The following is a 23,127-nucleotide window of genomic DNA, read 5'->3' as shown; positions in this document are numbered from 1 at the left end:
TAAGTTGATGCAAAATGTAGTGCACTTGACGTGACCTTTATGCGAAAACATGATAGTCAAATTTGAATAAATTCATAGATTCATTTGTTTATATGACCTGTTTGACTGTGTCAAAATTTCATGAATTTCTAATATAAGAAGTATGTCGAATAACGAGAACACTCTTCTTAAAAACGACAAAATACAGAGGTACAGTCCTGTAATTTATATATAAAAAAAAAACCTACATAACTTTAAAACCGTAAAATGAAATATGCATCAATAAACGTCATAAAGAAGTCATAAATGACGATATCTTCTAAAATGTTTTGAACGGCTAAATGTATGTGTATGATGATATTTGGGGGCAAATGCTTGAATTAAGAACAAAGGTCCATGTTGTCCGATAAGTTTCTCTCGGATTTAATCTAAAGCATTTTCCCCTGATCTGCTTCTCAGTGGGTTTTAAATTAACAGAAATAGCAAGCATTGGCGTCTTTATTATAACGTCATGAAATAGACAACGTCACCCACAGTGTACACACTATCTGGAAGTGGTGTCAAATAATTTTTACAAAATAGTGTAAACGTAATGAAATTTGTACAAATGATACTGTTTAAAATAAGAGGTTATTAAAATAAAAGCTAAATAAGGTCAATGCAGAGTAAACAATGCAATTATCGATTAAATTAGGGTTTGAATATATTTATGAAATATTGTTCATTGCAAGTAACAGCTAATCACTTTCTTTGCGTCTTTTGTAAAATGAAAATATTTCAAACTGGCCTCTCCAGCACACATCAAAATGTTCACTACGCGGAGTGTAGTCTTGTGATTGAGGCCAACAAATACCGATTTCAGAACTGCGAAAATTAACAGGGAGAAAACATCCGGAAACAGTTCTACAGAGATCCCGTTTGTTGTAACGCACAATCCGGGAAATCATAATATTTTCAATGACACGAGGTATTGTTTATTAGTTCCACATCAGTCCCAAACTATAAAGAATGTTATAAAGGAGAAAACTGTTATCTACAGCAGAAAACAACCCCCAAACCAAACGATCGAGTGTGATATAAATCGTATATCACACCCCTAATGTTGATATATCACACGGATAGGCGAATTTTATATTAATATTACACAGGGCGGAAAATGGTATATTTTCCTCCAGTATACGATATACGTGATATACATTCTAGTTCTATGGAATACTGGTAAATTGATCAAATAATGGGAAATAAAAAAAACTAACTCTTATTATTATGGCCACATCATATAATAAATAAAAAGAAAGAAAAAAACTATACAGTTAACAAAGGCACGTATATGTCTGTATATGGTCAAACCTATTAACGATGTTTCATCATTTGTTATGGATGGTATTTCGTTAGTGAAGGGGATCAGTAGAAGAGGATATGGTCGACTGGTAACTTTTCTTATATTCTAATGATTCCATACTATGAACAGTTATAAATATTTAATTCTAATCTGACGGCACTCTACAAGTCTGTTCATTTAAAAACCAAGAGAAAATGTTTTCTCTATAAATGGGTACTTATCTTTGACACAGGAATCCCACATACGTGACATCCGATTCTTCATAAATAGAATATTGTCGATTTTGTTATATGTACTATATGATGCTTTTTTCAATTAAAAACCATTGATATTACCAAAAAATGATTATCCTCTTCCTCAAATCTGTTTAACTAATCACTTTTTTTATGGTACTTTTAGATGATAATAATGAATATCAAAGTTTATTTAAATGACAACCGGAAAAGATTAACACGTAATGTTAAATGCAAGCAATAAATACTTCCTTCTTGAACGGATACTTTAGTGTTATAAATATACATACAATATAAAAATGAAAGGATGAAGTTGTTTAAATTTAATATATAATAAAAATATATTAATTAAGGTTTTCTGTTTGTACAGTTTGATTTATAAATTTTAGTATCGATTTCCTTATTCTATTGTTTTATTCTACAATTTCTTTTTCATTGAATATTTTTAATTTGAAAAGAATAATCTAAACTTGTTGCTTTTTAACAAGGCTTGTGAAAATTCAGAAATTTTATAAACAAAACCTTTGAAAAATTGCTAACATAGAAAGAGAATTGACTTACACGTATAGCCATCTAATCGGATCTACAGAGGCTAATGAAATCGTGAGATAATGCGTAGTTAGTTTCCTGTTTGAAGGAAAAACAATTCGCTTGAAAACTAAGATAAAAGCCCAAATTTTGAGTTTATGGCAAAAATTCATTCCGGCAGTTAATACAACTATTATGAAATGATGAACTGATTTTTTTTCTAGAAGAAATCCGCTAATTTCTAGTATTTTAGGGAAAATACAAATAATAAAATAAGGGGGGTGTATACAAAAATGTTTTGAGACCATTTCTTTAACAAACTATGTAATATCGTGTACGACGATTGAATACGAAGAAATGAACAGTTAGTAAGAACGGATGATGAATGCTTTCAAATAGACATATGAATTGTGTTATAATTTACATCATTTTAAGAATACGACGGTCAACAAAAAATACAAAGACTTTAACCATAGCTATTTTACTTAACGTCATATTATTACTAAAATTAAGAAACAAAATTTTGCAATAGTTTCAAATATTCTAAGGTGCAACTGATATGTCTAAAAATTATTTGAACAACAGTGTTTAGTGGTAATACATCTGGTGAGGGTGGTGGTAACTGTATTTTGGACATGAGCTTGCCCGAAAGAAAACAGAATATCTGTAAATATTTAGTCAAAAGGATGAGTAACGTCATCTGACGTGCAGGGTTTTCATACCGTAAACGAAAAGACACATTAAAAAAACCCTCAAAAACTCCCAATTACTATCTTATGATTCTCGAACAAATGTGAACAAATATTATGTCGTGTAATATATGCATGTTTTAGTTGTACGGTGAAACGCACAAAAGGCTTAGCGTGAAATAAAGAGACGGCTTTTCTATTAAATGTGCGTTCGTCATCTTAGCATCATGTTTTGAACGTTACCGGGTGCCGTGGTGACAAATCATGTTGTTTTTAAAATTGGATAACAAAAATGCATGTCCATCAAATGGAATAAAATGTTGTATACCAAAAAGATATGTTACTAATCGTAAGATACAGAATATATATCTATATTTTCACTGGATAAATTTTAAAAGAAATATACAGAAAATTTTTGCGATCAAAAATTAAGAAAAATCGTTTACAATTAATTACGATCGCCTGGCTATGTACGACTCATTAAAGTTAAGTTAAACTTAGATGCAATTAATAGTATGAGTGTGTCGATGTTATTATCAAACACCACTAATTTAGCCTAATTGAAATAATTCACTGAAATTCACACCAATATTGCGTCAAGTGAAAAATTTAATGTTAATAATTAAGCATAAAAATATCAAATAACAATTATCAGATATATTAGGCTGTTTCAATTCCCTTGCGTACAATGGAGTGGGAAGCGAGTCGTTTATGTGCAGTCCGTGTTAGCATGGGAGCATTCCTCATGGCTCTACTTTTATGCTTTATTAACGGTTTTTATTGTTTTTGGTATGTAAATATTTTTTATTAACTTGAAAATAAGATATCTAAGTTTACATAGCAAATGTTGAGTGTCCATACATATCTCTATATATATTGTACATAGTGATTTATGAAGAACTTTAATTTTTTTTTTATATTTAACATAGACAATTTCGGTTACCTATGGTTAAATATTCACTTACATATGGTGTAACATTAACTTTTTGTAAGTTTTTGTTTGTTTTATGAAGAATTGATATAATATAAAAAGTAATTGTACACAGCAAATTGAATTGCTAAATGTGTTGTGGTTTTATTTGGAGTTGATTCTAATTAACTTTCCTTTGCAATTACTCTGGCAAACCGAAAGCGAAACGGTGTGTGGTCCTAATCACAAATTATCACCGCTGACAAAACGTTCTTAAAAATATCCATAAATTTGATGTAATATATTCTAAAGGACTGTTTTTCAAGGAAACTTATTTATACATGTAAATACTTTGAAAATAGCCAGATTTAAGTCTCTTTTGATTATCGGAGATTATTGGAGACAGTCGATGGTCTGGTTGAACGAGACTATAGTTCAATATTGCTTGGATCCAATACAATTTCTCGGAAATATTTCAATTATTGATACGTGGTTTAATGGAATAAAAAAAAAAACTCTTTAAATTATACAATACATGATTCAAACGGGGTATCTCTTGGAATTCTTCATATAACAAAACATGGACGTAATTTAAATGCCTATAAGAAAACGCCCGCCATGCAAATAAACATATCTTTAATCTTAAAAAAAATAATCTATAAAATCAACTCCCGTCAGTACTTTGATTAAAATTTCAAATAGCCCTTATTTTTATTCATTTATTTATTTTTATTATTTATTTTTGAAAATTTTCCTTTACACGTAACTTCCCGTGTATGATACAGGGATATTTTGCATTTTTTGAAAAAAAAACATGTGCGCTATCTAAATTTCAGAAAACCTGTGTAAAAGAAAAACAACAATTCTAGGTCAGAGTTCAACGCGCCATAGCCAAGGAGTGTCACTTGCTTATGACGGGAATTTAGATTTGACATATGCGCATTGTTCACATACTGATTTCAATCGACCGAGAGCTTGGTTTCAAGTTGATCTGGGAATACCATACAGCATAAGTAACGTAAAGATATATTACAGATCCGAAGGTATGTCAATTAACATACGCGTAGTATGACGAACAACCATATTAAAAATGAGTGGATATTTTTGTAAACTTATATGGTTAACTTGTTTTTTGACTAACCTAGATTTATATATTTATTTCTACGCAAAAATGATACGTACAAAATGTATACTTCCAACATCATCTCAGCCAATCTTTTCCCCCATTTTAGTACACAGCGGCTCAGAGTTCGACGCTTTAAATAACTCACTTTATTCATTGAATGTACATAAATGTACAACTTTACTGTCCATTTAAAACGAATCATGTTTCAGATTCATGGATGCAGTACAGATTCAGGCAGTTTTATCTCGATGTATCAGAACTTCCAGCAGCAACGTCAAGTACGTCACAGAGAGTTCGCTGTTATACGGATAATACCACACAACCAAACGTACCTCCAAATATAATTGACATACCATGTCGATACACAGCTAGATACGTCATTGTAGAGACCACGTACGACGCACCTGAAGACAATAAATTTGGTGAAATTGGGCCTATTCTTGAAATCTGCGAAATAGAAATATATGGTATATTCTTCGTGAAATTTTATACTATCAATAATATGTTTGATCTTTAAATCGTTTATTATAGATAAGAAAAACTATGATGGGTTTATTACTAATTATTATATTCTTTATTTATTGCTTCAGGATGCGAATCTGGCAAATACGGTGATTATTGTCAACATTGTGAGGGATGTAAATCGTGTGATATCAATAGTGGTCACTTTGGTTAGTTTATTTGTTTACAATTTTGAAATATTTGTGTTACAAAACGTTTGATTAGCACATTGCTCAATACACGTCTTATGTACATTTTAAATTTTTTTCTTCAAATTTTTCAGATTTTTTTTTAAACAAATTTCTTTTTTTTAATTTTGAATGTTGAAGCAAAAATTTAGCTTTAGACCTTAAATGAATAAGTTGAACGTTCAGAACTGTTTATTTATGCCTAACATGAAAAAGAAAATACACAAATTAGCTTGAAAAAGATTGTTTACAGGTATTTTGAACCTATGTACATGTATACAATAACAGGACACAAGCCCTGTTTATCTGACAAAGAATTGTGAGCCATGCATCTTGCTTATAACTCTCACATTTCATTGGATCAATCAAAATGCATTCTGTAAGCATTGTAAACAATAAAACAAAAATAGAATTTGACCAAAATCGTGACCATGCCGCTTTAAAACGTTATTTTTCTTTCAATAATTCATGCATATTCATGCTGTCAACAAATACATTTTTACTCCTTGTTTGCATTGTAAACTGAATATAGGAATCACTTTTATTATTTTTTGTTTGCCCTGAAATGACCAGTAATCTGTCTTAATATTATTAACACATAATTTCATAATCTGCTTCCTTTTGTATAATTATGATAGGATTAAATATGATTATAGTTTGGTTTGCAGTATTAGAAAAATATATTGTGTATAGATGCATGCATGTCTATAATGAAGCTTAACGTAAGAATTGAAAACGAGTTTCCGGTCGTAACAAATGAAAGGCATCGAAACACAGGGAAGCGTAATTTTTAATGTTACATATATATATTTATAAAATATTATATTGTATATGATAAAACTTGATTATCTTTTCATCTTTTTTTAATATTTAAAGAATGCAGTCCTCATTATTATGGTGAGTTGTGTGATAAACAATGTATTCGGTACTGCATTCACGAAACCTGTTTTGACAGCAACGGAACATGCGATAGTGGGTGCAAATGCAACATTAGTCATGAACCAAGTGCTCAAAGTAGATTCTCTTTATACAATTCTTTACCTAAAGCAAATAGAGATGAAACACATGTTCAAGTGTCAATTACATGTACATGTATACATCTAAAAGAAGTTATCTAAAGAAAAAAATACTTTTTAAATTTTCTAATATTATTGGGATGTAATTTCTTAACTCTTTCAGTCTTTGTTAGTTCGATATTATTAAGTTTGTTATTTTTTTTTTGACAACTTGTAACTTTGTTCCCTCTTATAACAGCAAAATAGCACAGGTCAATACGATACATTTTTACATCAAATCTCTTTTATTTTTTTCAGTTACAAATTTACAAAATGCAAACCTTCAACAACTTGTTTATGCTGTTTCGGTGCTGTTTTGTCTAAGCTTGGTTATCAACATGTTTTCATTCATTATGTATGTAATAAAGGCAGAAGGTCTTTATTTTTGTGTTTTTGAAAGATACTATCTTTTAAGGTAATTATCCATACGTCACAAAACAACGTCTGACGTAATTCACGCGTTATTATGTCTTATCCGTGCCCGATCTAATTGAGACCTCACGTTAAAAATTGTATTTCAAAACAAAGAAATTAAGCCGACATAGAAATTTATTCAAAACAAATATATCAAAAATCCTGACAACTGCAATCAATTGGGTTTAACGGGGTATTAATCAGCAAAATAACATGACTGGGTTGTGTCGACTACGTACTCGTTTTAAAAATATAGACCGCTTACTTTTGTCCTGCATAAATATCAATCCATTATAAGGTTGAATTTAATCCAATGTTTTGAACATTAATCCCCCAAAGTCCATAAACATCCAAATGAAATCCTGACCGAGATCTATATTCCATGGCATTAGGGAGATAAAAACACAGGGGGAAATAATTTGACCTATATCATCTTTATCCTATTCGCTTAGCAATGAGCATAGATTTATTTTCCACGAAAAAAATGTTTTTAGAATTAAAATCACGCGCTGAAGAGAAGTTATTTCATCAAAGAACAGTCCTTAAAACCAGTAAAAAAGGTTTGAATAGATGTTTTGTCTTGAAGACATATATATATATAAATATATATATATATATATATATATATATATATATATATATATATATATATATATATATATATATATATATATATATATATATATATATATATATCAGGTAGTTAGCATTATCCACCCATGTGACTGCAATTTCTAAATAACGATCTCGATCACTAATACTTATCGATATCCAAAGAAACCATCTTTTGCGATTTAAATAATACAGATTAATCAACAGTTTGTTTAAATTATGTTTTCTATATAACAATAATCAAAACATATTTTTTAGAGCTATGAAATAATACGCCTATGCACAATTTAAATTTTACGGATTTTTTTTAAACTAAACATATTAATGATTTTACCAAAAATATGCCAATTATGATCCTGAAAAGGCCGGTCCCTTGAGTAATTTTATTTCCATTTGATTAAGGGCATTAAGGTGTAAATAATATCAAAATTTTAGAGAATTCTGTACGTAAATAAAATTATAAGAGCTTACATTTTCTTTGAACATTTATTTATTTTCTCTAATTTGTATGCATATTTATCTATTTTTGATAAAAAAGCAAGTGTAACATAAAAAAAATTGTTTTGAAATAAAAAATAAGTATTCCTTTATTTTACATATGATATAAGTCAAAAAATGATTTTGTGAAAGTCAAATTTCAGGCTTACACTTATATTCTTTATGTATGAGAAAAGCGCAATTTTCCGCAATCGGTTCTATTTTTAGCAACGGTTCTAGCTTTTATAATACCGATGGACCAGCAAACAGGGTAAAATTTGATAAGAACATATCCTCAGATACACTTATGAAAATTATGAAAAAATTATGCACGCATTTTATTTATATAGTGGGAACATGTATGGACCATCACCTTTACTGTGTTCGTATTTGCAAGCAATTTGAGTACCTTCCGTTTGTTTCGGGTTAAGAAGGGTGGGTGGTCAACAGAAAGACTATCAGATATACTTAATGACAAATTCTTATTATTTCATATTTTAGATTTGAATTTTTAGTTTGTAAATTACTTGTGTTTCTTGGCTATTCCAGATGGATCAAAACTGAAATTTGCAAATGTCAAAGAGAACAATCAAGACAAAATGAAAAGAGAGGTCGGGCTCAAACAAATGAAAACGCTGCAGATATGGAAACTGATTATAAAAATCTTTCCGAAATGTGTCGTTCACAACATTATTACGAGCAAGTCGGGTAGACTTTAAAAAAAGACCAGAAATTTTAGGGATCATATTAAATATTTGAAAAACTTTAAGATACCTAATTTAATAAGTACAGGAAAAGTGCAATTAAGATAAATGACAATATGCAACTTCATTTCACAAAATAGGAATAAAGTTTATTTTTAGCATTTACAGATACCACCTGTTACATGCCTCAAATTTGGTTTTGTTTTGTCAAAATATTTATTCTCCTTGACTTCTTCAAACTGACCTGTTTGTCTTGTTTCAGTATATGCTCAGTTTAGTCTTTGTTTCAGCCCGTGCGATGAAGAATAAACTGTCGTGAAATGTTAATGAAAATTAATTCGGGACATTTAGTACATCACTGGACGAATGAGCTACATTGTTATACAAATTAAAATGATAATCAAATCAACGATCGATACAAATGAAATGCATATGATATGTCAAACTTTATTGATGTCATATATATACAAGAAATTATTTCAGTATTAAACCAAAGCACAACAAATCACAATTTTGAAGGTTGTTTTGATGTTTTTGAGCCTATTCAATTTTAAACCTGATTACAGTTGTTGTTATGGATTGCAAACTTGAATGTTATAAATAAATAACAACATTAACCAGATGAATCAAATATTTGCTCTATGTGATATCGTTGATATTAATGTCATGACGTAATTTAAATTTAATATATAAATCAAAATAAAAAAGCTTAGAATTGTTCCAAATTTAACTTGCTTTGAATCTTTTTAAATGCACTAAATTGGTCAAACATTTAACACACTTTAAAAATGTTTTATTTAAAGTGCGTTGCCACACAGATACTCTGGCATACTATTCCAAGATAATTATGGTAAAAATTATCATGCCCGACTACCCGATTGCAAATACAAATTATGTTTGTCGACAACCTATTGGAAAGTCTGATTGTGATTAAACATATTCAGAGAATTCAACAAGAACAAACGCACGTCGTATAATAAACAAATAGCAAGTAGAAAAATGCGTAAGGAAAATGTATTTAACGAAAATATATAATGGCGAATGAGATTCAACCAACTATCTGTTGACAGTAAAAATTCAAAACTATTAACATTTATGCCCATTCAGAGTTTCATCTAATATCAGATGTGTAAGATTTCGGAAAATTACAGAAGCCAAAACCAGAACCTAAACGTAATAGGAGTCCGTTTATGTTTCAGCTTGTGTTTTGAAATAAATAAGGAATAAGGAATCATTCTTTGAGTATTATGAGGTGATAATTTTGGTCGGGGCGTGATCAAATCCAATAAAGCCTAAAGGGCTTTATGATAGATTCATTTTTGATTTGATCACGCTCCGACCGAAACATCACCTCATAATATTCAAAGAATGATTCCTTATTACTTATATTTATATAGTTTTAAGCCATCGTACGATTAAATATTTAAATATCAATAAACAAACCCCACTGGCGTCTCAATTTGGCGTCATTTGTATTATGGGTTATAAAGTACAAAATCGATACGTAGTGTTATCACAGGTAAAGACACAGGAAAATGTAAAAATAAAAGAATAAACAGTTGAGCATTACGCATAGCGCATAGGGCATTGATTATATGTAAACAGTTTTCCGGTCAAATTTTCCTTTGACACATCGATCAATAGACAATTATTAAATTCATTTCTTATCATTTAATAAAACATTTTCGAATAAAAAAATGTGAAGTGCCCTTGATCAAAAATGTAAATAATTTAAATGAAGCAGTGCCTATAAATACAATACAACAACAGCAACAATTTTCAAAATAGATGCACCTTCAGCTGAGCAGGATTAAACAGAAAAAGGGGGTTGAAATTTGAATCGGCTGAATTGAAAACGAAAAGGCAATACATGCGATGGTTGGTGATGTTATTACCTGTGCAGCAAGATTCGTTAAAACTGGTTTAAGTGCGAGTTAAATCGCTGAAATATGCAACTGGGCATAACCATGCAAGGAGACGCGATCGTGGACAAAAATGGTTGATATGTCGACAAATAATAGTATGTATGTGCGACTTTTATAAAATTTGTGGTAACTAAATAGCCTGCGAGATACTCAAATAATATATCTGACGCTTGGAATATTCCGAAGGAGTTTACTTGATGCACTACCCATAGCTTTGCCTTACGAAGCTTTCTCCGATGAAAGATCATGTACGTGTGTAAACTTGAAACTCATCGTTATCAAATTTAAACAACAGTGTTACTGTGAAAGTGTATAAGCCTATATGTTAGTTATAATCATTCTTGGAATTGAAACAGCCAGCATCGCAGTAAATGTTGATCGTTGATCTCATGATTCCAAGCAGACAAAATCGTGACAAGACGCTTAATTTCCTATTTAATGAATTAAATAATGCGTATGTTTATTTTTGAAGGTTACCTTTTAATTTTTATAAAGTTGTATTTTGTTTGCTGACAATTAAACAGACACAACTTTACATTTTGTTGACAGTGTTTACCTTGGAACTTCCCGTTCTATAAATAGTGTTAGATCAGAACATATTAGAAAACTAGATCCGTCAAAAATTTTATTGATGCAGGTATTAAAGAAATTTTTCGACCTATCAGAATCGCCAATATCTTATCAATCTAACAAATATTACATGATAAGAAAGTCGTAACAACAGACAAAAGGTAAGGGGGCTTGAAATAAAAATCAAAAATTGTCCTTAAATATACATAAAAACATAAACTTTAAATGTATAATATTATTTCAATTGTCACGAAATACATGATTTCTATAAATATTCAAACTTAACATTTTATATAGTACAAAAAACATACATAAATTCTGTCATGGATATAAAAAAAAAGAACGAAAATGATTATGTGATAGAACAAAGCCTCGCATTTTTGGAGTGTTTCTAATGTCCCGATATATTGATAAAACATCTCAGGTCTTTTGATAAGAACTTAGTCAAGGTATACGTTAGCATTGACTTGATACACCGATTAACTTTATAAGTGACATATATCTTCAATGTTGACAATGTCAAGTGTCTACGTCTTTTGTCTGATTGCTGTTTTCGTGAGAGGTGGAGGTATGTTTTCTGTAGACTATTATTTATAACATGTATACTTGTGTGTGTATTTAAAGCGATTAGGGTTTTTTTTTGTTTCATAAATCTTCATTCTATGATCATGATAGCATTTTATCTTCTCCAAGTAGGGTCATTTGGACAGTTGTACAATAAATTACTTTTTTCCCATTAATTTTTTTCCCCAAAAACATTGTCAGCTGTTTTGAGAAAGCTTAAATGGACAATGCTTCCTGCTAATCAATATATTGTTTATTGCAACAATTAAATATATAATAATACAGAATATTTCAATAAAATCAATAAATATTACCGAACTGAATATATATCGTTTTATCTCAGTTCTCTTCACAAAACCGTTCCTAATTAAGAAAGTATTTCCTATCTTTCTCGGGAAAAAAGGTGAGAAACGCGCAGAAACGACAAAGAACTTAGCGCTGGTCACACACTGCTTAACAACTTGGTTTAATTAGATTGAATTGCATTTCTACATTTTGTACACGAGGTATGTTTGTTGCTCAGAATCTGCCGCACGATGTCCTATTGGCTGGGACCACCATGGAAACTCTTGCTACTTATTTTCAAAAGACACCCAGTCTTGGAACAGTTCATCGGTATGTTTTTGTTGTTGTTTTCGTGGATATTTTTTTTTATAACAGCTCAATCATTTTACTATTTTACTTACTTTCAATTTGTGTCTTCAAATTTGAACACGCAACAAATTATACATATTGTTTTGAAAACCGTGCGAAGGTATTGTATAGGTTATAGAAGCACTTTTGTCAACTTTATATCTATACCCACTATAATTTGTTTCAATTTAAATGACGGGGGAAATGCATTTGTTCGATATATTACCAACGTTACTTTTATGATGTTAACTACTATGTCCAGTTCGATCACATAATAAATATATCAAATTTTTAATGAAAAAACATATTTATTTTCCTGCCAGGAAAGTAATGCCTCCATATTAATATAAATCTAGCACGTGATATCGACAGCTAATCTTAGACTATCATACAAAACTTGGTGGAGGTCAGCGTCGTCATAATTGCTAAAGTGTAACAAAAGAAAGGTTATATTTTTCAGTAAAACATAAATATGTCCTATAAAAGAACTGAAGAAAGCCAAAAAAATAAATAAAAAAAAGTATGTTTACACATGTACTTTCCTTGAACAATGACGTAAGATTCTGTGTTTCCACTACGGGCTATTTTTAGTTCGTGTGAGTGTTCTATTTTGACATTCAAAAGGATTGGTACCATGAATGACAAGCGTATTGCATTTATAATGCGTGTAAAAATTTCAAAGTAACAACTGTTAAGCATATATACAAAACTGTGACGGATGTGTACTTTAGCAAGAAATAGTGACTACCTGATTTTCGGCGGACATGCTCAATGAGGACATTACTTTCATAAACAATAAAAATGCTATATCTTTGTAAATTGATGGAATCTACTAATGTAATTTACAGAATACAGATAAATTTTCTAAGTAAACAAACACAAGCGTTTTTACTCTCATTCAAAATTAACGCAAAAATAGCATGTATAGCTTTAAGCAATATATGTATGTTTCTTTCCCAGGACAGCTGCGCTACAGTTGGTGCAAGTTTGGTAGCCATTGAATCCCAGACTGAGGAGACGTTCATACAGAATAGACTACATCATGAATTTGGTCAGACTATGTTCCTAGTTTCATAAAAAGGACATATTGACAGAGAGCTTGTTGGCAGCGACCAATTTAGAAACTACACTTTTAAGCCTTTGGCATCAAAATTGTGATGGAGTATGTAAAATATGCACAATTTTTTAATCAAATTTTTCTTAGACACTCAGTTTTGTTTATTTTATTTTTCAGCAAGCTTTATGTTCTGGCTTGGTGGTACCGACCAGTTTGTATCTGATCAAACATGGTACTGGGTTCAAACGGAACAAAAAATAAACAACGGATATACGGATTGGTACCGCACAGAACCTGATCATCCGGGTATTTATTTTTTGAATTTGTGTTTAACTCTTTACTTGTGATATAAACAAATCACAAATTGTTAAATAAAACCTTTTTTATACTATAATTTATTAACTGTAAATCTACGACGATGTTCTTCACATATCATTTTTGTAATGTTTTACTTACAACCGGGCTACACAACTTAAAGGCAGTAACATGAAATATGTATCTATAAACGTAAGAAAGAAGACAATACGAATTTTTCTAAAAGTGCTAAGACAGCAAAATTTATGTGTATGATGATATATTTCGGGGCTAGTGCTTGAATCTAAACATTACATGTATGTGTCTGCTGCTCAATCTGTTTATGTGGTACATAATAAAAAATAAGTTTAGCATATCCAAAACAGACTCACTTTAAACAAAGCCCCTACATTTTGAAAAACTTAATAATCATTAAAAAATATTGTAGTTTTTAAATTTTATAACTTTCAGGACGACAGCATTGTCTTGCGATGAGAAAGGACCTTAACTACCAATGGTGTGATGACTATTGCCCCGAGTTACACGGCTACATCTGCGAAATGACGTACGTTTTGTTGGATTGTCTTTGAGAAATGATTTTCGTTATTACATTTTTTTCAAACAATCATTTAATTATTTTATCAAGACATCTATTACACTTTCAATAAAATAGATGGTTTACAATATCCTGAGATTTCATTTACTTTTTCTAAGTGCTGGGCATTTTTTTTTTTAGTCTTGGGGATATGGACCTCATAGGATGAACGTGAAGATGTAATACCCGCGCTTGACAGTACTATTATATCATTACAAGTCTAAAAAAACAAATGCAACAAAGTATGATTGTTTGATTTTGTTGTTGTTGTTGTTGTTTTATGCATTTAATTTGCTTTTTGATTTAGGTTTTTGCATTTGTATCGTTTAAATGAGCTCTATACAGATCAAATATTGCAAACCATTTTTGGGAGTTGATTTTGATCAACTTTCAGATGCAATTACTATTGTAAACCGGAAGTGAAAAAGTGTTTGAATCTGCACACAAATCATTACCGCTGACAAGACTAAGAACTTGAAATTAATCAATATGCTCGATGTAATATATTCAGAAGCATTTTTAAAATGAGAATTCTTAAAGTTTTATAGACATTTAAATACGAACATATTATAAAAATAATAAATAATATAATATGAAAATAAAAGCTGGTTTTTTTTATTCATTTGTCTAGTGTACACCACTGTTAATCATGAAAGATGAAACACCAAAAATAATTATTTAAATTTGTGAAAAAATGAATTGTTTGAACTCTTCTGGTGAGTACCGGAAGTGACGGTTGACAAAAGAAAACCCGTAAAACATACCATCAATCGATTGTCTATCATTTATAAAAGTTCGTGTCTCAATCACTTACAGTGACTAAAATCTCGCTGGTATCAATTTTGTAAAAAGTCTAGGTATCTAAGATATTTGACATAACTGACCGGAAATACAATATCTTTGCTTATTTAACATATACAAGATCGTGTTATACTATACCGGTATTCAGTCCATGTAAAAAAAAATAGAGAAAAAATATTTCCGTACTTCCGGTGACGACTGGAAGTGACGACAATTCAAACAAAAAAATGCAAACACGGATACATACTTAGGGCTATCATCCCACAAATTTTGGTTGTTCAAGTCATCACCGTTTTTTAGATCTTGTGGAGTCATTGCTTGGTGTTTTTTTTTAGGGGGGGGGGTGTGGCTCTTGACAGGAAATGGACAAACGGTAATGCTCAGTGAAAATAAAAAGTTAGTATTTTATGAACATTATACACTTGTACTTTATTATTTACCAATTTTACTAAAATTGTCAAAGAAAAACAGTGAAACTTTCAAACAACTTGATTTGTTTGAAACCTTTCCGCTGAGAACCGGAAGTGACGGTTGACAAAATGAAAACGATTAAACGCATTTTCTATTGAATGTCTATTATCTATATAACTTTCGTGTATTGATCACTTGACTTTCTGAGATCTCGTGGGTAAAACATTTTTTCAAAAAAACGCTCTCTGAGATATTTGAGATATTTTACCGGAAGTCGATTTTTTTGTTTTTATTTAACATCGGATACATAACATATGTAAGGATTATTACTAATTTTTCAATTTCATATGAAACAAATTTAATGCAAAAAAAAAAATAATTATTGAAGTGCTTCCGGTGACGATCGGAAGTTATGACGGACAAAACAAAATAGTTGAAAGACATCTACAACCATAAATCTATAACCCTACAAAGTCTGAATGCTCAAGTCCTTATCATTTTCGAGATCTCAATGTCACAAGCTTTTTGTCGCGGGACAGGAAACGGACGACAGGAAATGAACTTTGAAAAACTCAAAAATTGGATACTTGAGATATAATTTATTTCTATCACTCCTAAAAATTTCAAGAAAATCTATCAAGCCATCTCCGAGAAATCGTGTGTACAAAAAAGGAGAACAAAATTCGTACCCAACTTTCGAGCCATGGTAAGCTCTTAAGAACGCACAGGGCGAAAAACCATCTTTAAGCAAGTCCTTAAAGGTGGCTTAAAGGTGACTTAAAGGAGCTTAAAGGCTATACAACCTTTAAGCCGCCTTTAAGTCACCTTTAAGCAAGTGCTTATAGGTCCTTAATGTCCAAACTTCTTTAAGCCACCTTTAAGCCACCTTTAAGCATCTTTAAGTGGCATTTACGCTCTCTTTACACTGCCTTTACACTGTCTTTAAGTGGCCTTTAAGTCAATATTGATCAAGCTGAACAATAAAAACATATATTAAATGCAAAAGCTCTTTTATAGAGATGGGAGGGGGTCATCGGAGTGATAATTATATAATTTCCAAGGAAGGGGGGGGGGGTGTTCCAGGCGGTTTTAATCGTCGCTCCATTAAACGTAGATCGCTATCATCAGCACCGCTCCGATGGACACAGATTGCCGTCATAAAATTCTTTATAATTTGTTGGGGGTTTCAAAATTATTGTAGGGATGAGCACAGTCTCTGTATCTTAATATGTGCATAAAACTAATTAAAGTATGTTTGTTTTCTATTATAAATTAATCGGTGAAAAAAATATCTCTCTCTCCCTCCCTCTCTCTCTCTCTCTCTCTCTCTCTCTCTCTCTCTCTCTCTCTCTCTCTCTCTCTCAGTTCATCCGGTTATTAAACAAAATAAAGATAATGAACCAAAAATGCATGATTTAATTTGTTAATCGGTTTAAGGTTTGTATTTTTTTTTCAATTTTCATTATTTCTAACTCTAGATCTGCTAGATACATGTTAAAGATGAAAAGACTCTCAACTGCCTTTGTTATATCGGGCAGGATATTACTGCTTTGTTTGTCTAGACATAGTTTTGTTCGTTTGTGTATATCTAATTAGAGTCTATTGTTTGTCCAACTTAAGAAAACCCCTGGAACTAACACAGAATATACAAGATATACACAACAGTTGTGTCGTGTGCCCAGGTGCATGTTTGTGTATATCTAATTAAAGTCTATTGTTTGTCCAACTTAAGAAAACCCCTGGAACTAACACAGAATATACAAGATATACACAACAGGTGTGTCGTGTGCCCAGGTGCACGTCAGGGTTTCTAAAGGCGTTGAATCTTAGTATGTACGAGTATACGATAAGTCTAGTGAATAAAAGTTAATTTACATTTGTAATTCATTTTCAAAGTATTATTTCCTAGCTCTGGGTTTCAAAGATGTTACGTCTACAAATTAACGATACATGTATGTAAGAGTAAAATCTTGAGGCTCATTGATTAATGTACCGGTGATCATAAATAGGGGTTGATTATTTAAATATATGTATAAGGGTAAATATGTCAAATATACCCGGCCTGGAACATCATACAATTGTATGTACAAGTCATTTGCAATTGCCACATGCAGTAAATACGTCACCGGTAATTGGTAATTTTGTTTGTTATAGAATTGATAGTTTATAAATCATGTACATACAATTACATGTAAATATTTAAACATATTGGAACGGCGCCGCGATCATGAAAACCGGGAAATTGCAGGAAATTGAACAAATACCCTAATAGTATCAATGCATTTATTAAAGAAATGATTTCATTTTCTTTCTTACATTTTTATAGCTATAAATAAGATGAACGTATATCTACTCGGTTTAAATTTATTAACTACATGTAAGAAAGCCTACTATAGTGAACCTAACGGTTTCCATTTAGGTATAATATATTTTTGTTCACTGAAGACCAAGTTCCGTATTTCATTCTAAATACATGCATGCATGTAATTTATAAATTAGATATAAGTGATTGTTACAAACTGAATGGTTTGTCAAAATCTTTTCAAGTAAACACATTCAATACAGTGATTCAATATCCACTGATATATAGGATATAAAAACGCTCTTAAATATGTAAGTTGCCGTGGCGCAGAGGATGTGTGGTGATGCTAGTAAACTAAGGGTACCGGGTTCAATTCTCGCCGTGGACGGTTTTGTTTGTGTTTTTTTTTTTCATTTTTCTTTCTAGAACAAAAACCGTTTTAATACCTTTTCTTTCATAAAGTTAATACATTTTGTTGGAAATTAAGCAGAATATTGAAATAATTTTTTTTAATGGCTTAAAGGTGGCTTAAAGGTAGCTTAAAGGTGGCTTAAAGGTGGCTTAAAGAAGTTTGGACATTAAGGACCTATAAGTTGTCCTTAAAGGTGGCTTAAAGGTGGCTTAAAGATAGTCTTTAAGCTGCCTTTAAGCCATCTTTACGCTTTCTTTAAGCCACCTTTAAGCAATACATATAGCTTAAAGGTAGCTTAAAGGTGGCTTAAAGATCGTCTTTAAGCTACCTTTAAACACCTTTAAGCTATCTTTAAGGAGGACTTAAAGATGGTCATTCATCCTGTGACGCCGCCAATGGCGTAAAACAAAAACAATAGGCACAACTTCAGGCTATGGTCTACCAATCCTGAAAATTTCATATTCATATCTCTGATAGTTTTCGAGATGAAGCGTGCACAAAATGGGTCGAAAAAGTGTATAGAACTTCATGTGTTCGACATTCCTCTTCTGTAAGTTGATCGTAAACAAACCGAAAATCGTTACATTCAAACATGGATGTTAGCCGATAAGGGTCATTTGATGTGAAATTACTTCGATTAACTTTGCATCGTATACTTATAGGTATAAAGGAACAATTGTGAAAATCATTATCTTAATTTCTCAATTATGTGTAATAATTACGAACAGATATATTTATATTCTTTATTAAAATTGTTTAATAATGTCAATTATGATACATTTCCCTCAAGCGATTGCCATACATTTGTTTGATAAATTACGGTATTACAGACTGCGTAGAAGCAGCTGCTTTTGTCATGTTGAAATACTGTTTTTTTATATATGAATTATCAATTTTTTATTGTGATATTGACTCTGGTGGTGCAACGAAGGTTTGATGAGACTGTATCTCTTGGTAGTGATAATATGTTTACTGATGGGAGGACAAAATTCGGTAATTTTTTTTTTAATTAGTATTTGCTTATAATTAATTAAAGTCAAAGTACTAATTAAACTTGGGTTTTTTTCTTTTCAGTAATAGGTTAAATATATATACTAGTGACTGAAAAATTACTGATGTATAATAAAATTATAACAAATCAGCTATTTTTGTTTATCTTTTAAACTCTTTAATGTAAACCTTCCAATATATTATTTAAAATTTCATACTTACTTTAAGCTTAATTAAATGCAAGTAACTATTATTGTGTCGATTGTGTTTTATAAAGGTCTTAAGTAATATTGAGGATCAATGTACGAACCTTTTCCTACGAGTAAATATTTTAAATTTACATATTACATTTTAGAATGCTGAAATTATACGGAAACTTCAAAAAGCGGCATTACAACCTATATATTTGAGCACGGCGTCATCTGACGAGGAGTACTTCATTTTTGGACAGTTCCTTGGACCGTCGGATACATAGCCGACATTTGATGGCGGAGAGTTAATCTCATTTCAAAACAGTAGGTTAACTTTTTTTTAGATTTCCTTTCATAAAATACTAAGTAAGATTTTTTTCTTACATGTCAAACGGGGTCTCTGGGAGATATGAATAAAAAAAAAAAATATTGGCAATTTTGTTATCAATGATCTGATTTTTTTTTATCATAAAAGATAAATACTTTAAAAATCGATTATTGAAGAATTTCGAACACTGGAACCCAACACATTTCTTTAAAAAAAAACCTATTGGTATGAAACGAACTATGGTACTCCCTTTCAGAATGCGGTGTTTATTTCACTGAGTAAACATGTACAGAAAAAGGAAAACTTATAAAAAATCAAAGTACTGAAAGCCGGGCCCTTTTGGTGTGTCTTTATGCATATTGTGTAGTAGTAGAAGTTAAAAAGTTCAACAGTTGCTGCCTTGAATTTTGCAACAAGCATTATATATTCAATCCCCGTTTCTTCATCGTGCAGCAAAGTAGTTCATGGAAATTCAAGCGCATTGTATGTGTCCAAAATGCATAGTAATGTTTTAAAAACACGTTATCAATAAGAAAACTAAAAAAGATAGACAGTTTTCGAAATTTAAAAAAAGAAACAAAATGACAACACTTTTGACAAAACGTGGCTCTTTGTGTAACTATTTGGTATAGCGGAAGCTTTACCTTGACGCTGTTTGGTTTTTTGTTTATTTGTGCTATTTATAGTAACATTGGCGATTGGCCTGCCTATAGCCAGGACTCTGCTTTCAGCAGAGCCCGGCTAATTACGCAATATCGCGAAAAAAACATATCCATTATAAACCTCATTTAGTTCTTTTCTTTCTCTATTTCTAAAGAAAATCGATTAGGGTTTATGCAGTTTTGCACGGACAAGCCTGATATCTACGCAATCAAGTAAAACGATGTTTGCGTATGAGTACACGCTTTGAATAGGTGCTTTCAAGTGTATTGTTCAGCTAATTAAATGTCAGCAGTAAGTTAAGTAACAGTAAAAAATAAGTGTAACTTCGTTTCATTCGAAGAACACAAAAAGATATTATACAGTATGATAAAAATGATAAAAACAATTCGTAGGGGTATCATCGCATCTGTAGCAATGCCAGACAATTTATCCCATCCGTTACAGAGGTTACATTCGGTTCCAGAGGACGGTAATTGTATAAAAATTGTTCCATCTACTTAGCACATAAATCAACTCCCTTTTTTGTAATCGTTCACTTATTAACAAGACGATCGATAGAATAACAAAATTAAATAAATTGGTGACCCTTTCTAGTAGCATAGACGCTCGATCTTCCCTCTAGATAATTGTTTATTAAGGCAAGAAATTATGCAAATCTTTCTTAACAAACCGAAGCAATCACCAATGGTACATAAAAATATTCAGGACTTGCCTCAAAAGGGTGCACTCAGATATTGACGAGATAAATGTATGTAAATTTTTCGAGAGAAAAGGTTCAAAAGGTCTTTTTTACGAATACTGAATTTGGCACGTATTGTTCTTCATCTCTGGGTCAGTATCTGACCCCGCAATTGCCAACCTTCCTTAAGTCAATACTCAGCTTGACCTCAAATTTATGTACTTTTCTTTAAAGGATTTGAGTTGAGGAACGAGATGAGGGATTTAAAAATTTTAGTGACGGTGGAGCCTGATGATTATGACATTTCTCTCAGCGATTCATTATTCATAGATAAAAATCAATAATCATGTATACAGTTTCAAATTTCACAATGCATTTTTAGATATTACGCAAGAAGGCCTAGGCAACACGGAATGGGAGGCCAACATGAATAGCAGGTTCTCCGACTATAATAACTGGCTTGTCCTGCAATCAAATTCCACACGGGAAAGTTTGACTTTGTTGTTAATATACAAATCCGCTAATCGCTCTCAAACAACGTTTGTCGAAAACAGCTGCGAAATAGGAATAGAGAAGACTAAGGTGGGTAACCAGAGAGAATATAAAGCTACAACGAGAAATTGCGGGGACAATAATGTAGTTAGGGAAACATTTAGAGTCGTTTTGGCCTTTAGGAAAACAAAAAAAACAGAAAACATTATTACCCGGTATCCAGGCGAGGCAGTCTACGAAAATCATCTGAAATATGTTGATACATACAAAGTTGAAAATGAAGACAAATATTACGCCATATTTAAATGACCGTCGATGGAAAAGGATGGCGTCACCCTTGATGGTCTTTCCTTTGAATTGTGGGTAAATGAAAAGAATGCACGTATATCTAGCAATCGCCTCTGGCGATTCAATATTGTCTAAGTTTGAAGCATCAATAAAGGATAAAGTGGAACTCAATAAAACAGAATCTATATGATTTTTTTCTTTTTTCTTTTTCAACATTAAATAATTTTAATTTTTATGTACATTGTGTGTTGAGCTTAGTGCTCATAAAGCTAGAAATGCTGTTTTTTGTTAGCTTATTTATATGCAATTTAAGCATTTCTCAAATTTTCATTTTTTTTATCAATGATGTTTTCCAATTTATCAAAACTGAAAAGTCATCGTGATAAACTATTCATAACGTTGTGAAGAAGTACCCGAATGTGAAAAATAAATCGTGATATGTGCCGAAATGTACAAACACAGTATCATAAATGCACATTACATCATGTGGGATTCATAGCATGTTAATCCTAATGAAACATAAAACTAGCAAATCGGTCAAACCTTATACATACATTATACTTTTTATAAAAAAATTCTTTAAAAAAGGCTACTTAAAGAATTACAACATTGTTTTGTGATGAATACGTAATACGTAATGAGTACAATTCTTAACAACTCTTTTAATAACCTTGAAAGCATATTTTTTATACAAGCATTCATTTTAACAACAAATCCAGTCCATTAAAATGGTTATGGATAGACAATAATTTGAAATCGTTCACTTCTTACCAAAATGGACCCTTTCATTATTGTTGTTTTAGCCACTAATTATTAACCTCGTAAGCTGAAAAATTCTTCATGTACACGTACATGTATACGTATATATCATCATTATACTTTCATGTTGAATGCTGTAATCCAAGTGATTTAGATGCAGTCTATAATCTGTGCTATTACCATCTACGGTAGCTAGCAATACACCTGGCAACGGATAGCACAACGAATTGCTACAAGAGCGTAAATTATGCGCGTACGGTCCGCTGTAGATTTCGCGTAATTCCCAGGAAGTCAGTTTAAAAAAACTAATACAGTAAAATTTTCTTTAATATCAAGAGATTCCGTATAAAAAAAAGGTACCTGTGTACAGTTGAAATTAACATTCCTTGAAAAACATTGTCATCCTTCGTTTTAG

General features: G+C 31.2%; 1 protein-coding gene and 1 long non-coding RNA gene across 2 annotated transcripts; both read left to right on the top strand.

Moving 5' to 3' along the window:
• Positions 1–4,541: 4,541 nt before the first annotated feature.
• On the top strand, positions 4,542–5,546 carry LOC109619771 (uncharacterized). Its single transcript, XR_004600212.2, has 3 exons — positions 4,542–4,724; positions 5,017–5,274; positions 5,398–5,546. It is a non-coding gene; the product is annotated as an uncharacterized lncRNA (long non-coding RNA).
• Positions 5,547–11,689: 6,143 nt separating this feature from the next.
• On the top strand, positions 11,690–14,639 carry LOC105346632 (perlucin). The gene is made up of 6 exons (XM_011455307.4): positions 11,690–11,821; positions 12,341–12,432; positions 13,411–13,501; positions 13,685–13,813; positions 14,273–14,366; positions 14,538–14,639. Exons 1-6 carry the CDS (start codon positions 11,761–11,763, stop codon positions 14,563–14,565), a joined length of 495 nt encoding a protein of 164 aa, XP_011453609.2. The 5' UTR covers positions 11,690–11,760; the 3' UTR covers positions 14,566–14,639.
• The last annotated feature ends 8,488 nt before the right edge of the window (positions 14,640–23,127 follow it).

This window comes from Magallana gigas, chromosome 1 (genome assembly GCF_963853765.1).
Source record: "Magallana gigas chromosome 1, xbMagGiga1.1, whole genome shotgun sequence".
Taxonomy (NCBI): domain Eukaryota; kingdom Metazoa; phylum Mollusca; class Bivalvia; order Ostreida; family Ostreidae; genus Magallana; species Magallana gigas.
The sequence above is the reverse complement of the archived record's forward strand: the minus strand, read 5'-3'. Positions and strand labels throughout refer to the sequence as shown.

Bases quoted from the DNA above. Each gene is read 5' to 3' on its own strand.
- LOC105346632 (XM_011455307.4), top strand. From the start codon at position 11,761: ATGTTGACAATGTCAAGTGTCTACGTCTTTTGTCTGATTGCTGTTTTC. The intron at 11,822-12,340 runs GTATGTTTTCTG...TTTGTTGCTCAG, and splicing joins TGTTTTCGTGAGAGGTGGAG to AATCTGCCGCACGATGTCCT. The intron at 12,433-13,410 runs GTATGTTTTTGT...TTTCTTTCCCAG, and splicing joins AGTCTTGGAACAGTTCATCG to GACAGCTGCGCTACAGTTGG.